Source organism: Dreissena polymorpha, chromosome 12 (assembly GCF_020536995.1).
Source record: "Dreissena polymorpha isolate Duluth1 chromosome 12, UMN_Dpol_1.0, whole genome shotgun sequence".
In the NCBI taxonomy this organism is placed as follows: Eukaryota; Metazoa; Mollusca; class Bivalvia; order Myida; family Dreissenidae; genus Dreissena; species Dreissena polymorpha.
The window spans coordinates 29,001,890-29,018,672 of record NC_068366.1 but is presented as its reverse complement, the minus strand read 5'-3'; the positions used below and the strand labels follow the sequence as shown (position 1 = coordinate 29,018,672).

The window sequence follows — 16,783 nt, the reverse complement described above, 5'->3', positions numbered from 1 at the left end:
GGCTCTAAAATCAAAGTCCTTCCACCAGTACAACTTTGAAACTTCATTTGTTGATGCACCTTGATGAGTTCTACACGCCACACCAATTTTTGGGTCACTAGGTCAAAGGTCAAGGTCACTGTGACCTTTAAAAAAAAAATAATAAATAAATAAAATCTGACAAGCTTTCGCAGCCGAGCCTGGTACCCATTATGCGGTGCTCTTGTTATATAATTGGCAGAAATAAAGAAAATGTCATTTTTGTAAACACATTTTTAAATAATTTTTTTTTTAGAATTAAACACAGCAGAACAACAGCATCGTGTATATTGGTTCAGTTCACATTCCTGGTTTCGATCAATTATACATAAATGAGTGGAAAAAGGTTGATCATGTTTGAGATGCATCAAGATGCCTTTAAGTACACCTGTTTTATGGATCAATAACAAATTTTTTATTGCATTTATCTTGTAATCCTTGAGGGGTGTGCACTTGATAATTTAGATTTAATTCTAAAGACAAATTGCTGTTATAATCATATGACTTTAAACTTCACGGATGTTAAATTTGAGGTATGTGAAGTAAAAAACAAGTCGAGCATTCACACAATTTTTTTTAAATGATATCCTTATCATTAATTACATATTATATGCTTTTTTTTTACAATAAACATTCAAACTACAAATTAAGTCGGGTAGTTTTTCTTGTTTTATTAGTAAGCCTGTTTTGTTTACAATTAATAAAATACATATTATGATTGTCTAATTACAGTATAATTATGTAATGCTAAATGTTGTCATGTTACATTTACACAGTCTTTAAAAATTTATTTTTATGTCTTGCATCAAGGATGGAAAAATAAAAAAAGAATGTTTTAATATAAGGAAATGAACATGAAAATGATGTATCGATTTTATAAGGAAATTAACAACTGTATTTGTGCAAATAAATTTTTTTCTACTTTAATACAGCTGATTGTAAAATAAACAAGTGTGTAGCAATTTTAAAATTTAGACTAACATGCCAAACATCTCTTAAATGATGAGGAAAAAAGATACCAACTTATGTGAAGCAAAATGCCTGCATTTCTAATTAACTATAAGATAAAGCATGGCCATTTTGTTATCAGATTTTAGGATCTCTTGCTATTCAGTACCACATTCTTGTCCATTAATCTAACACTTTGTCAATGCACCAAAATAGATGTATGTGGTGAATTTCTCACTTGCTAATTTAAAGTGTCCCTGTCAATATTTGTGTTGAACACATCGTTTTATTGTCACCTTGAGACAAGCTTGATGTAACTTGATTTACTTAAACTTAAATTAACGTCTTGTAGATGACTTGGGGCAAACAAATTTCATTGATTTACAGTCTGGCTTGAAGATCCTTTTAACATTTATTTATATTATGTTTTAAATTGTTAATTACTATCTTTCAGAACATTTACAAACATTTATTATTTGTATTATTTAATCTATTGCATATACATATTATGTTCATACTTAATGAATATTAATGTTTTTCCAATACTAAGTAAATGTTAAATAACAAAGTGTAAATAAAACATCAATTTACCATAAAATTATTTAGAGCAATGACACGTGTTAGGGACTAATTTTAATTACTGCATGACATGAAATAAAAGAACTATTTGTCAAAAGATAAGATCAATATTTTTGTACAAAATGTTCCTTTGTTGAATGCAAAGTAATGCAACCATTGGTTGAAGCATGAACAACCTCTGAATGATTTTTTTCTTTTATTGAAATAAAAAGATATTGAACCTCACATAAAAATGTCCTTCTGTGTCTATATGACGGTCTACGTCCATAAAATACCATAAAATACCGTAGAGATAACCTATATCTAGATCAATAAAATACCATAGAGGTAATCTAGGTCTAGGTCCATAAAATACCATAGAGGTATTCTAGGTCTAGTTCCATAAAATACCGAAGTGGTAATCTATTTCTAGGTCCATAAAATACCAAAGAGGTATTCTATGTCTAGGTCCATAAAATACCAAAGAGGGAATCTATTTCTTGGTACATAAAATACCAAAGAGGTATTCTAGGTCTAGGTCCATAAAATACCATAGAGGTAATCTAGGTCTATGTCCATAAAATACCTGAGGGGTAATCTACATCTAATTCCATAAATTACCATAGAGGTATTCTAGGTCTAGGTCCATAAAATACCATAGAGGTAATCTAGGTCTAGGTCCATTAAATACGGAGAGGGAATCTAGGTCTAGGTCCATAAAATACCTGAGGGGTAATCTACATCTAGGTCCATCAAATACCATAGAGGTAATCTAGGTCTAGATCAATAAAATACAGGAGAGGTAATCCAGGTCTGGGTACATAAAATACTGGAGCGGTAATTTATGTCTAGGTCCATCAAATACCAAAGAGGTAATCTATATCTAGATCCATAAAATACCGGAGAGGTAATCTAGGTCTAGGTCCATAAAATACAGGAGATGTTATCTATGTCTAGGTCCATAAAATACAATAGAGGTAATCTATGTCTAGGTCCATAACATATCAAAGAGGTAATCTATATCTTATTCCATAAAATACCATTGAGGTAATCTAGGTCTAGGTCCATAAAATACCAAAGATCTTATCTATGTTAAGGTCCATACAATGCCATAGAGGTAATCTATATCTAGGTCCATAAAATACCATACATGTAATCTATGTCTAGGTCCATAAAATAGCACAGAAGTAATGTAGGTCTAGGTCCATAAAATACCATAGAGGTAATCTATATCTAGGTCCATAAAAAAACATAGATGTAATCTATTTCTAGGTCCATAAAATATGGAGAGGTAATCTAGGTCTAGGTCCATAAAATAACATAGATGTAGTCTATATCTGGTTCTATAAAATACCGGAGAGGTAATCTGTGTTTAGGTCCATAAAATACCAAAGAGGTATTCTATGTCTAGGTCCATAAAATACCATAGAAGTAATGTGGGTATAGGTTTATAAAATATCATGGGGTAATCTAGGTCAAGGTCCATAAATAACCATAGATGTAATTCATGTCTAGGTCCATAAAATACCAAAGAGGTAATCTATGTCTAGGTCCATAAAATATCAAAGGGGTAATCTAGGTCCATAAATTACAGAGAGGTAATCTAGGTCTAGGTTCAAAAAATAACATAGAGATAATCTATGCATGGTTCCATAAAATACCGGAGAGGTAATATATGTCTAGGTCCATTAAATACGGAGAGGTAATCTAGGTCTAGGGTCCATAAAATAACATAGAGGTAATCTATGGATAGGTCCATAAAATACCAATGAAGAAATATATGGCTAGGTCCATAAAATACCAAAGATGTAATCTATGTCTAGGTCCATTTAATAACAAAGTGGTAATATATGGCTAGGTTCATAAAATACCAAGGAGGTAATCTATGTTTAGGTCCATAAAATAACATACTAGGTAATATATGTCTAGTTATGGAGAGGTAATCTAGGTCTAGGTCCATAAGAATGTCTGGTTCCATAAAGTACCATATAGGTAATCTATGGCTAGGTCCTTAAAATACCAAAGAGGTTATCTTTAGCTAGTTACATCAAATACCATAGAGGTTATCTAGGTCGTGGTCCATAAAATACCACAATGGTAATCTATATCTAGATCCATAAAATACCAAAGAGGTAATCTATGGCTAGGTCCATAAAATACCAAGGAGCGAATCTAGGTCTAGGTCCATAAAATACCAAGGAGCTAATCAAGACCCGGGTTACAATTTCCTTTAATGGACCCCACATGCCAAATATGGGAGTGCTGAAACAATACAATCTAGGGTTACTCACTGCTGATTTCCACTATGCATAAGAAATTATTGTAGAACGATTTTGAAACAGCAAATAAATTAAAACTGAAAAATTATTTATTTGGTCACAAGAAATTGATAACATGGTCGTCGGAATGGTTGCAGCTGAAATAAATAAAATGAAATTTAAAAAATTATTTTTTGTGTGCCCTTTAAATTATTTTGGAAGAGAATTTAGTCAAAGAAGTGATCAATTTTTTGTAGCTTTTATATCACCATTTTTTTTAATAACATGTATTTTAAATATCTAACTCTTTATAGGACATGTATTTCAAAGTGAGAATATATTTACAATTTGAACTTCAGACGAGAATAATATAATTTTTGTCAAGGTTTATGCATTTAAAATCTTCTGTTATACACTTATTGATACGCAGATTGAAAATGTTCAGTACAATACATTAACCCATTTATGCTTTGCGTCGAGAAAAAAGGCCTTGGCAAACAGCGTAGACCCAGATGAGACGCCGCATGATGCAGCGTCTCATCAGGGTTTGCGCTGTTTGCTTAAATGAATTTCTGTAAGAAATATTATAAATTTAGAAATTTACTAGACATCCCTAATTTTGGAAATAAATTGATCCAATTTAGAAGAATGGGAGAGTCCACTAGGCCTAAATGGGTTAAATCAAGAAACCCACTTTGGGCCCAATGGCCTAGAAAGAATCAGCCGGACGGCACCAAAATGGACCATAGCGAACTTTGAGCATGAAGCAAGTCAGGAGGTCAAATGTCAAGGTCAATATTTAAGTTCATTTTTCTGAAGCATATAGCTTTGTTCAGCATTGATAGATTTTCACTGAAACCTTGTAAATGCTTCACACACCCAGGTCCTTAAAGGCCAAATATCAATGTTCTAATTTTAGATCAAATTTCAAATTTAAAAAGTACTAAGGTTTCCAGACTCTTTCCAATTGTGACCTCAATTCAAAATACAGGTGTGTTTTTCTTTGCTACAATAAAACTTTATTGATACATATGGACAGCGCTCTGTAAAAAAGGGGTTTAACACATGGGCGTAAAGTGTCATCCCAGATTAGCCTGTGCAGTCCACAAAAAAGAGGCTTTCTTGAAATGAAAAAATATCATAAAAGTGGCAAGTGTTTTCCCGATTAACCTTGCTGACTGCTCATGCTATTCTGGAATGACAATATACATGTACACACATGCATTAAACCCCTTTTTCACAGAGCACGGCCCATATTGTTTCAAATAAGCAAGAAGCATTACTGGATCCATCGAATCCAAATCCTTTTATATCATTGCATGGACTTTTGTTATGTAAACATGAAACGTGTTTAAACACGCATTTTGTTCATGCAACCTTGAGGTTCATTTAACTATGGTAAAATAGTGACGTTACATTAATTAACATTACTTTCTGCATCGCATGCAACTGCACTTCCCATGAGCATGCTTGCTTGCATACTTTGCAGTTTATAAAGTAATTAGAGCTTGTACATTATGCAGCTACAGCCAGCCCTATTGTATATAAATTCTGCAGTTCATTGTGCCTTTGCAATTTGAAACATCAAACACTCTACTGATTGCAACTGACAAATTTTTACCTTTTTTTCATGCAACTTTTTTTTGCCCAGCACTCCAAAACATGTGGAATAGCATTTTGAAATTGTTAAGAAATATGTTAACCCTTTCAGCGCTGGAACCAAATTTTAAAAGCCTTTGCAAACAGTTTGGATCCAGATGAGACGCCAAAGAATGTGGTGTCTCATCAGGATCCAAACTGTTTGCTATTCTAATAGTATTCTTTGAAAAAAAAATTGAAGAAAATGCTTATTTTAGAAATTCAGCAGACAACATTTTAGCAGATGACAAATTTCCCAGCATGCAAAGGGTTTATGTAGCGAACATGACCTCAAACTTCATAATATTTTAGTGAATGTGTAAAGAAATATTGTACATTCGGCCTTAGGAATTCCAAAACAAAGTTTAGGGTTCAAAAAAAAAAATCAGGGTATGTCAGGTAAGTGAAAACAAATTCACTTCCAAAACTATGATAGAACAAGAAATTCTGACAGCCTGAGCACATCATAGAAAATGTTATGTAAGTTGCAAGAATATTTGTCTGTTATTATGAATGAATCAAAATTATATTTGAAGTATCAATGTTAACCAATAACTAACTTTTGTTAATGCATGTTTGATAATCCACTAGAGTTTTACTAAACAGAAATCATTGTTTATGGCCAGATAAAAATGATAAATATAAGCATATTTTTTTTTTAAACTTCAGCAATCTTCTTATGTTGATATGTGCACATTATCTTATATAGTGGAAGAAATTGCGCATTTGAAATACTTATACCCTTTCATGTCAGTGAATTTTTGTGCTTTTATTTGTTACAGCCTGTGCCTTTTGAATTGGGAAAATTAGCGCGATAAACAGTGAAATTGGGAAAAATAGCGCAATAAACCATGAAATTGGGAAAAATTAAGCAGTATAAATATTATTATAAGTAACAGAATTAATATTGTTTTAAGTGCATGTTCAGAGGGTTTTCTAGCCATTTTGGTAAAAGGAATCTGGTCAAATTGGGATTATTTTTTTTAATCAATAAAAGTGGCAAATTTGGGAATTATTTATGACAATAAAGGACAAAATTAAAGTTATATATTTTGTAGGATGTTTAAAAAATAAAGTTGAGATCTAGAGTTAAGAAATCATAATTAAGTCATAAGAGACTTCTTTCTTAAAAATAAAAAAATTTTTTTTTTTTTTTTTGGAAATTGGGCTTTATTTTGGGAAATTTTGGTCAGATTTTTGGAAAAAAACGTGGAATTTTGCGATTGGGAAGCAGCTGAAAATCGGTGGTAATTTTGGGCAAAAAAAATCACTGCATGTTTTAAAAGTTAGACGGGGTTTATTAATGTCAGCTCATTCATAAAGTGAAAACGTGAATGGCTTTTGTAAAGTCCACTTCAATTCTATATGAAAGGGGATAATGAGTCCGTCCTTGACCAACAAGGTTAAGCCTCACTACTTTGAGGACAAAAGTTTAGTCAATCTATAGGATAACCAAATTAGAGTTTAAAGGATTTTTTTGGGTAAAAAATGTAAATCGTTACTTGAAAAACAATACTGTATTATTTGTTATCAAGAGGGGAAAGCTTGTCTGTGTTTCCATACTGACAATAGTATGCATATCTTAATTCCTAAATAATGTGCTCTTATGAATGTTGTCCATGGTTTATTCAAGTGTGCATGGGTTGCATTTAGGATATTAAGTGTCGGAATGTTGGTTTTACGTTGTACATAGTTGAAATGTATCTATGTTACAATGGAGACAGTGTTTTTATGTGTCCAGTGGTATTTTTAGCGGGGGCATGGGCATCCGCACATAGGGGCAAATGGGGTCAGCTGACCCCCCCCCTGGAAAATCAGTGAGCGAAAGATGGTTGAATATGGAAAAATCTAAACGTGTACAATTATGATTCCTGAATTGAACAATTTGGGTCAGAATGACCCCTAGTTAGTTTCACACGATTATCAACGCCCATTTACATGTAAACAAGTCATGGATGCGGTTATTGCACAATTTAATTTACTCTCAAAACATTGTTTTAAACATATTTAATTCGTGCGAAATCGAGGGGAGGAGTCAATCAACTTACATTTATTCAGTCCCTGAATAGGAAGTGAAGGCAACGTGGGTCTCTGCCGAATTTCTTGATGATTTTTTTAATAAACATATTCTTGTTGGTGTTGATCCAATCCATGTGAACGCTCATCATGCATAATCATGAGAGCCTGTCGTCGGACATGGTGGATCTTAGCCATGCCTTGACTCGTCTCAGCGTGCTGAATGATCATTCCACCGTACAAGTGGTGGTGGGCAGGGTTAGTAATATGATAATCACCTTATGCACCGCAGGAAACAAATCCATTTTTTGACCAAGTCAACAAAAGCTTACTTATTCAGTTTGATGGATTCCTTCTTGTTCATGTCATACCATGACATTGTGTCTTGTTCAAAATTATTGATTTGATAAAATTCGTCGATGGTTCGGACTGTATCTTTATAGTCTGATCGATCAATTTTTTTTATTTGGTTCGGATCCCGATGGAGTTGATATAACATGAACGCAGGCATATTAGATTCTGAAAATCAGCTTCCTAGAGACTGGATCAATGAGTCCATGTACGGAATATAAAATCGACTGCGTCGATAGTATTCTTCACTGGTTCCACCAACATTTGCTCGGTGTATGTGACAGCCACAATTCCATGGTAATTGTCATTGTAACACCAATATCATCTGCCGTTGTTAATGCCGGTCCGAATATATCCTCGGCGAAAATCGAATCCGCATTTTCTAGATGATCTGTGAACATCAATGTCAGGTTATCGACGTGTTTTTTGACACTGATGATGTCTAATTCAACAGCCTGAAGTGCTTTCGTGATGGGCTCTAAAATGGACGAATATTTGGCTATTATGTGGAGCGTTATCACAAATGTCGCCGTTCCACTTGCCGTCTATAGCTGATGTGCTCTCTGTCGTTCTTTCGTATTCTGTTAGTTTGGCGCTAAATATTCTAACTGACGGCGTATTTCATTGAAATGGTTAGCAAAGATTCGTATGCTTTTTTACTTTGCAGTCCACCTTGTTTCGCTTTACAATGGTGTGTTTGGAACTAGCCATCTTCTCTTAGGGCTCTCTCTCTGATATACTTAATGATTTCTTTCGCAGTTCCTATGGTATTACGTATGTCAGAAACTGTATGAGAAAAGTCACTATGATCAAAGGTAACAAAAATAGGTATAACCCACTCCAATACAGTCAATTTATCAATTCCAAATTCTAACCCGTAACCTTACAGATATACTTCATGATGCACCATTATCTGACCTTATTCTCAAATTTTTCGACGCCTCCGGCGGCAAAGGGGGACAAACCTCCCTTGAGCCCCACTGGGATAATTCCTGCGGACGCCCATGGCGGGGGTGGGGTAGGGGTGGGTTGGTGGGTGTTGGGGGTAGTGGGTGCGTGGGGGAGGGTGGGGTGGTGGGGATCATCTGTGTACAATGTATACATTTCTTGTTGACAATTTATTTGCTTGAAATACCTCCCTACAAAATTTGTTTTGTAACCAGAATAAAATGTGCTCATGACGAGCTTTTGTAATCACCTATTTTTCAGTCGTTCGCCGTGCTTTGTCAACATTAACCCTGTTCACACACTTTAGAGGCCACATTTATGGTCCAATCTTCATGAAACTTGGTCAGAGCATTTGTTCCAATTATATCTTGGCTGAGTTTAAAACTGGGTCAACTGAAAAACAAGGTCTCTAAGTCATATTGAAGAACATTTTATTCCCAATTCATAAAGTACTTTTTTCTCCTGAACTCAACCGTTTGAGAATAGTTTAGTTCCTGCATTTCTTAGGTGAGTTCCTATGGACCATGGCTTCTTGTGCAGGCAAAAAAATATATGAGACTTGCTCTGTGAAAAGGGGGTTTAATGCATGTGCATAAAGTGTCATCCCAGACTAGCCTGTGCAGTCTGCACAGGCTAATCAGGGACAACTCTTTCCACTTTTAAGAAATTTTTCATTTAAAGAAAGTCTCTTCTTAGAAAAAATCTAGTCTAGGCGGACTGTTTCTTCCATTATTAGATTGTATCGACTGCACAGGCTAATCTGGGACGAAACTTTAGCACATGCATTGAACCCCTTTTCACAGAGCATGGCTCATATTTAACTCTTTCCTTGCGGGAACCGAATTTTGAAGGCCTGTGCAAACAGTTTGGATCCAGATGAGACGCCACAGAACGTGGCGTCTCATCAGGATCCAGACTGTTTGCTATTCTGATAGTATTCTTTGAAAAAAATCAAAGAAAATGCTAATTTTAGAAATTTAGCAGACAATATTTTAGCAGACGACAAATTTCCCAGCATGCAAAGGGTTATTCATCATGGACTACTGGCAGGAAATTTTCTCAACGAAACATGGGTTAGACAGCAAGTAATGTATTGAAAGACTATGGTAGGATTGTGATCAACACAATATATCTCAGGACACTTAACAGCTGACTGTTTTCCTTCCATTCACTTGATTGTGAATGCTTGTGGTTTTACAGGGAAGGAGAAATTATGTTTCAGTTTCCCTCTTAAAAGTCTTTGGTTCAGGTCTAGGCTGGATTTTATGAAAAAAATCTTAATGTATCAAAATTAGTGGGAAAACTGTCAATTTTACTTTGATGTTTTTAAGTATAGGAGTCAATACAAGGAAGTAATTTCGTCTATTGATAAAAGCAGGGAAGTAATTAAGTATCTGGTCAGTTCACTTCAAATCAATAATTCTGCTACATACGGGTGCAAAGTTTGATTGCATGTGGAAGTGATAGCATGAATTGATAATTAATAAGATACTTCCATGCTTCACTTTTTATAACCTGTCAAAATAATTTACCAAACATACCGTACATTGCCTGTGTTTTTTGCAGACCTGCTACTTCAATAATAATTGCGCATACAATCTTTGCATAGTCATGTGGACATGGTTTCTAAATAATGAACGGAATGTGTGAACAGTTTTACATGAAAGTCATAGAGATACGATTCACACGTTTGGCAAAGTAACAGAGTCTATGGTTGTACATTAGTAAGAGGGTTGTTCTGAGATTTTACTCTGGAGCATCATGAAAATATTACTTTTTCTTTGTTATTTGAATGATGGGGATTTAGCTAAAGAAGAATGGTAGTGGGGGGGGGGCCCTTCCATTTTCATGCCCCACCTTATCAAAATATGTGTCACCCCTTTTATCCCTCGCCAAAGGCAGAGAGATATATAGTTTTGGCGTTGTCAGTCACTGGATCGGTTCATCTGTCTGTCACAAATGATATATCTCAGAAATTATATATGACATCAACATGAAACTTCGTGGGTATAGTTTAGATAGTGTATAGATATCAAGAGGGAGAAGAGCCATGCACAAGAAACATAACCCTATACTCTTAAATAACAATGATTACTATGTAACTTGTCAGAGCTACACGATTTTTACATGAAACTTAATGGATGTAAAGATATAAATGAAGTACATTTTCTAAAATGATAGTTATTGCCCTTGCGATGTAAAAAATGAAGCCCTTCAAATAACCTTTTCTTCTAGTTCTGCGCTCAGAAATAAACACAATTTATTCGGCGGGGGATATCAATTCAAAGAATTTGATTGTATGTCCCTCTTCCATTTATCAAGGTTTTCTTGTTTTTATAGGCTATTGATGAGTTTATACAGAACCATACAGTATACATTTAAATATAGATGCTGAATGGATGCATGAATATAAGAACTAAAGTGGAATTTACAGCCAAGTTAGTTATTTATAATGTACACAGTTTACCATTTTTCCACGAATTAGGTGACCCTATCCCATTTCAGGCACTAATACCCCTGTTATTTGTTTAATATGGCTAAAGTCCTAACAGTGACCATATATAGTATGCCCGAAACTAGCAATAAGTAGGAGGGAGGGCTCAGTAGGTAGGTCCCATTCTCTTTGGAAAAGTAATGAATTTAACCTCAGTCTGGTAAAATGGGCGTTACTGCATATGGGTTAAGTGTTTAACTGTGATAAGCCCTTTGCATGCTGGGTAATTTGTCGTCTGCTAAAATGTGGTCTGCTGAATTTCTAAAATTAGCATTTTTTTCGAATTTTTTCAAAGAATACTATCAGAATAGCAAACAGTTTGTATCCTGATGAGACGCCACGTTCTGTGGCGTCTCATCTGGATCCAAACTGTTTGCAAAGGCCTTCAAAATTCGGTTCCAGCACTGAAAGAGTTAGTGGTCACAAGGAAGTTGACATTTCAAGGCAGGAAAAGTAAACACTCTGACGTCATAGTGTCTTTGTGCAATTTTAGAACCTGATTGCTGTAACTATGATATTATAAATGCGCCTCACTGTGAGAAAGGGGCGTAGATAACCTCCAAACATTGGGGCGGCGGTCCAGTTTCTGTACTGGGGACATAAAGGAGTTTGTTGTATGTTTTTTTTTTTTCTAGATTTTGTTTGTATTTAGATTGACATTAGGTTCATAAAAAGTAAGAACGGTCGCAAATTAAAATTTAATACTAATATACATACCTCATCGTAGTAGAGCCATGAGAACAAATCAAACCAACTAGATTGGAATGAACGCTGTTCTGGCTTTTTCTTCCCGAATGTACGCTTAGGAAAAGCAAAATTTCGAGGCTGATCAGGAATACTCATTTTGAACATTAAACAATTACATATATGATATTGTTTCAATGATTTCTAATCAAATAATAACTGTTATAACTTAGGGAACAAAAATTATTCAATCTAATTAATGTTTTCAGGCGTATATTTACTCAAAATTGTTTTAGTGGCAGTTAACTTTGAATTAAAGCGATCAATTAAAATTAAAAGAATAGCCTGTCCTTAATCAAAACACAGACAGCGCAATAGCGGAAAAGAACAATTAAACAATGAACGCAATGACATAAACCCGGGCCCCTGGTTTATGACACCTAACAAGGGATACTGTCACATCACTATTGGCAACCTCGGAGCAGGGACACATGACTTCTGCACTGACGGCACTTGATTACAAAATACTGATTTTGGGGCGGCAATTTTTGGTGATTTTGCGTTTTATTTATGTAACCACAACTAGCCGAGATATTGGTGAGGCGGCCGCCATCCCATTACCTACGCCCCTGCTGTGAGAGAACAAAAAATATAGTATTGAAAAGGTTTGTTTTAATTTGATAAATAAGGGGATATCTTCAAAATTATGATCTCTAATTAGAACTATACAGTGATCAGAAAATGCTGGACTACATTATGGGTTATTCAGGAAACATTCACTCAGCACAAAGTGGAATCTTCTATCACCAAGAAGAAATTAGTGAGTTTTTTAGCATGAAGTGCTTTGTTGAGATTGTTTTCATGAGCATGATTGTATGTTGTTTGAAACATTTAACTTATCTAAGATAAGGTGTTCTAAGCTCGTGGCTGTTGGAATGACAATGATGTTTGTGTGATGTTTGTGTACAAGGAAGGTTTTCTTACTAGGTATAGCCCTTTGCATGCTGGGAAATTTGTTGTCTGCTAAAATGTCGTCTGCTGAATTTCTAAAATTAGCATTTTCTTTGATTTTTTTTCCAAAGAATACTATCAGAATAACAAACAGTTTTGATCCTGTTGAGATGCCACGTTCTGTGGCGTCTTATCTGGAACCAAACTGTTTGCAAAGGCTTTTAAAATTCGGTTCCAGCGTTGAAAGAGTTAGGTGTTTGTTTCTGTAAATGAGAATGGTACTATCAGCTAACCAGCCTCAGCCCCAAATTTCACTTTATTAAGTCATCCGCATAGTGCACATAAGTGTTAACCTCTGGAAAATGGAGAAATTTCATGTTCACGAAATTCTGCAACACATTTATTGTCAATTACTGACGAAAGTAAAGATAGCATGATCGATCGTTTTAGGTGCTGATCCCGCTTTTTGGTCAAATGTCCCGACATTTTTTATGTAATGTCCCGGTTTGGACCTGACAAATTCTGGAATGTATGCAGAATATTTAAAGCTTAGCTAAGAAATGTACACGGAAATTCAACCTATTTGATGTAAGTAATTTTCCCATTCTATACACAAAAGGTCACCATCAAATAGGAAAAATGTCTAGCATCCAGCAATTGGCGCTTTAGTTGATTTTATAAACCATATGAGCTTTGCTCTGGGAAAACAGGGTTTAATTCATATGCGTTAGGTGTCATCCTAGATTTGCCTGTGCAGTCTGCACAGGCTAATCAGAGACAGCACTTTCAGCTTTTGTGGAATTTTTTGTTGAAAGGAAGTTTCTTTGAAACAAAAATCCTGGCGAGGCAGAAAGTGTTGTCACTGATAAGCCTGCGCAACCTAATCAATGATGACACTTTATACGCATGCATTAAACCCCGCTTTCCCAAAGCAAGTCTCATATTTTTTAATTGATGTAGGTACCAGACAATCATAATGCCACGCGGACGGTTGTACAGCAGGCGCTGGGTGTCTACAGTCTGGGCGGAGAGGACCAATCCGACGGCACGTCACACAGCGAGGCGGGATGTGTGGTGAGTAGGCAAACCAATTTAGAGAACTCGATATCTTGAATACTAACTTTAAATGAATTGAGCCAAGCTCTGGGAAGACGAGGCTTAACGCATGTGTGTTTAGTGTCCTTCCAGATTAGCCTTTGCATTTGGCACAGGCTAATAAGGAAAACACTGTCCATCTAAACTGGATTTTGGCTATGAAGATAGCCTTTAAACGAAAAGTACTGTATAATCCCTGATGAGCCTGTGCAGGAAAGGCCTCAAAAGATACACATTAGTTTATATGGATCCATGTTTGTGCTCACATTTCTTTATAAAAATAAAAGGCATTATTTTTTGTATAAGATGAAAAACAAAATATTCTAAATTTAGAGATAATGCTGCTAAACTATGTGTAAGTTATCAGTTTGGGTTGAAGACTGGCTTCACAATTGTTTCACCCTTTGTCAAAAAAGAGGAAATACTGACAGGTTTAGATGGTTACATTGAAAATTCCTCTTTAGAAGTTTGTTTTGGAGTGTGTGTAATACTTGCATTATAAGGCAGTGACAAGTGTTGAATGGGTCGTGCTCTGTGAAAATGGAGTTTAAAGCACGTGTGTAAAGTGTCGTCACAGATTAGCCTGTGCAGTCTGCACAGGCTAATCAGGGATGACACTTTCCGCTTTTAGGATATTTTCTGTTGAAAGAAAGTCTCTTCTTAGCAAAAATCCAATATATGCGGAAAGTATCATCCCTGATTAGCCTGTGTAGACTGCACAGGCTAATCTGGGACGACACATTACGCACATGCATTATGCCCAGTTTTATCAGAACAAGTATTAAATTGTCTCTAATTGGTGTAGCATGAAACATCAGGAATGTACATTATAAACATGTGCACTTGAAGAGGGCGTTCTATGTTTCCATGTTCATAGTAAAGAAACTGAGTTGTCAGCGCAGTTCCTTATGAATTTCAAAGATGGATTTTTTTACAAGAGTACCATTACAAACTTGCTTTATATTTATGTTTGTGAATGTACATTTATTCAACAAAATAAATGGTAAAAGGGAGAGGCGTTAAAGAAGTATTGAAAGACAAAGTCCTCAACATTTCTTGCCTATTTGAAAATTGTACATTTGAAGCAATAAAACATGCTCATGGTGAGCTTTTGTGATGGCTTTTTGAGCTTTTGTGATCGCTTTTTGTCCGTCGTGCGTCGTGCACCGTCAACATTTGTCTTGTTAACTCACTAGAGGCCACATTTGTTTCCAATCATCATGAAATTTGGTCAGAAGATTGGTCTCAATGATATCTTGGTTGAGTTCGAAAAAAATGGTTACATTTGCTTGAAAAGCATGGCTGCCAAGGGGCGGGGCATTTTTCCTTATATGGCTGTAGTAAAATCTTGTTAACACTCTAGAGGCCACATTTATTGTCTGATCTTAATGAAACTTGGTCAGAAGATTCATCCCAAAATTATCATGGATGAGTTAGAAAATGAGTCCGGTTGGTTGAAAAACATGGCTGCCAGGGGGCGGGGCATTTTTTCCCTATATAGCTAAAGTAAAACATTGTTAACATTCTAGAGGCCACATTTATTTTCCGATCTTTATGAAATTTGCTCAGAAGATTTTTCACAATGATATCATGGATGAGTTTGAAAATGGTAACCTTTGGTTAAAAAAGATGGCTGCCAAGGAGCGGAGCATTTTTCCTTATATGGCTATATATGGCTATAGTAAAATCTTGTGAACACTCTAGAGGCCACATTCATTGTCCAATCTTCATGAAACTTGGTCAGAAGATTCATCCCAATAATATCTCTACAAGTTCAGAAATGATGCCCTTTGGTTGAAAAACATTGCCGCCAGGGGGCAGGGCATTTTTCCTTATATGGCTATAGTAAAACCTTGTTAACACTCTAGATGCCACATTTATTGTCCAATCTTCAAGAAATATGGTCAGAAGATTTGTCTTATTGATATCATGGATTAGTTCGAAAATGGTTACGTTTGCTTGAAAAACATGGCTGCCAAGGGGTGGGGCATTTTAACTTATATGGCTATAGTAAAATCTTGTTACCACTCTAGTGGCAACATTTAATGTCCGATCTTTATGAAACTTGGTTAGAGGATTCATCCTGATAATATCTCGAAAGAGTTCAAAAATGATGCTGGTTGGTTAAAAAAAATGATTGCCAGGGGGCGGGGCATTTTTTCTTATATGGCTATAGTAAAAACCTTGTTTACTCTCTTGGGGCCACATTTATTTTCCGATCTTCATGAAACTTGGTCAGAAGATTTGTTCCAATAATATCTTGTTATCTCAGGTGAGCGACTTTTGGCCTTTCAGGCCCTCTTGTTTACAATGTGTTGTAATAGTTGTTTTGCATTAAAAGTTAAAATAACCAAATATCAATGATTTAATTAAACATTATTGGTGAATATTTGCTTATGTATATATTATTGTTTTTGTATTATTGTAGTGTTATTTATGGCTGAAATGGACTGACGTTTGTTTTAACAGTCCGGTGCCCTTTTAATTGTTTAGTGGATTGGTAAATTACGTGCAATTTCATTGCCATCACCAATGTGTACAGATGTGGAAAAAACTATTAACAAGGGAAATAACAGTTGCATAGACATTAAATATACTAGTGACAGTTATTTCCCTTAGCCATGTTCTTCAAAATGTTATTGAGTAGACTATAGTTAGTGTGTGAAGAACATTAAAAAAAACTCTTGGTAAAATTTGGATAGATGTGAACAAACAACAAAAATACAAGCTTTCAAATGTGAATCATAATAGCATTGTTCAATGTGTGTCTTTAAATGATTGTGTGTACTCTCTGCAACCAAGTAGAGAGGGAATACTGTATTCA

General features: G+C 35.2%; 1 protein-coding gene across 1 annotated transcript in view; it reads left to right on the top strand.

Annotated features, from left to right (window-relative positions):
- Positions 1-16,783, top strand: part of LOC127853642 (prickle planar cell polarity protein 3-like) — a 128,816-nt gene that overhangs the window by 837 nt on the left and 111,196 nt on the right. The window contains exon 2 of the mRNA XM_052388327.1: positions 13,825-13,938. Coding sequence (XP_052244287.1) covers positions 13,825-13,938 — 114 coding nt within the window. The remainder of the gene's footprint in view (positions 1-13,824; positions 13,939-16,783) is intronic.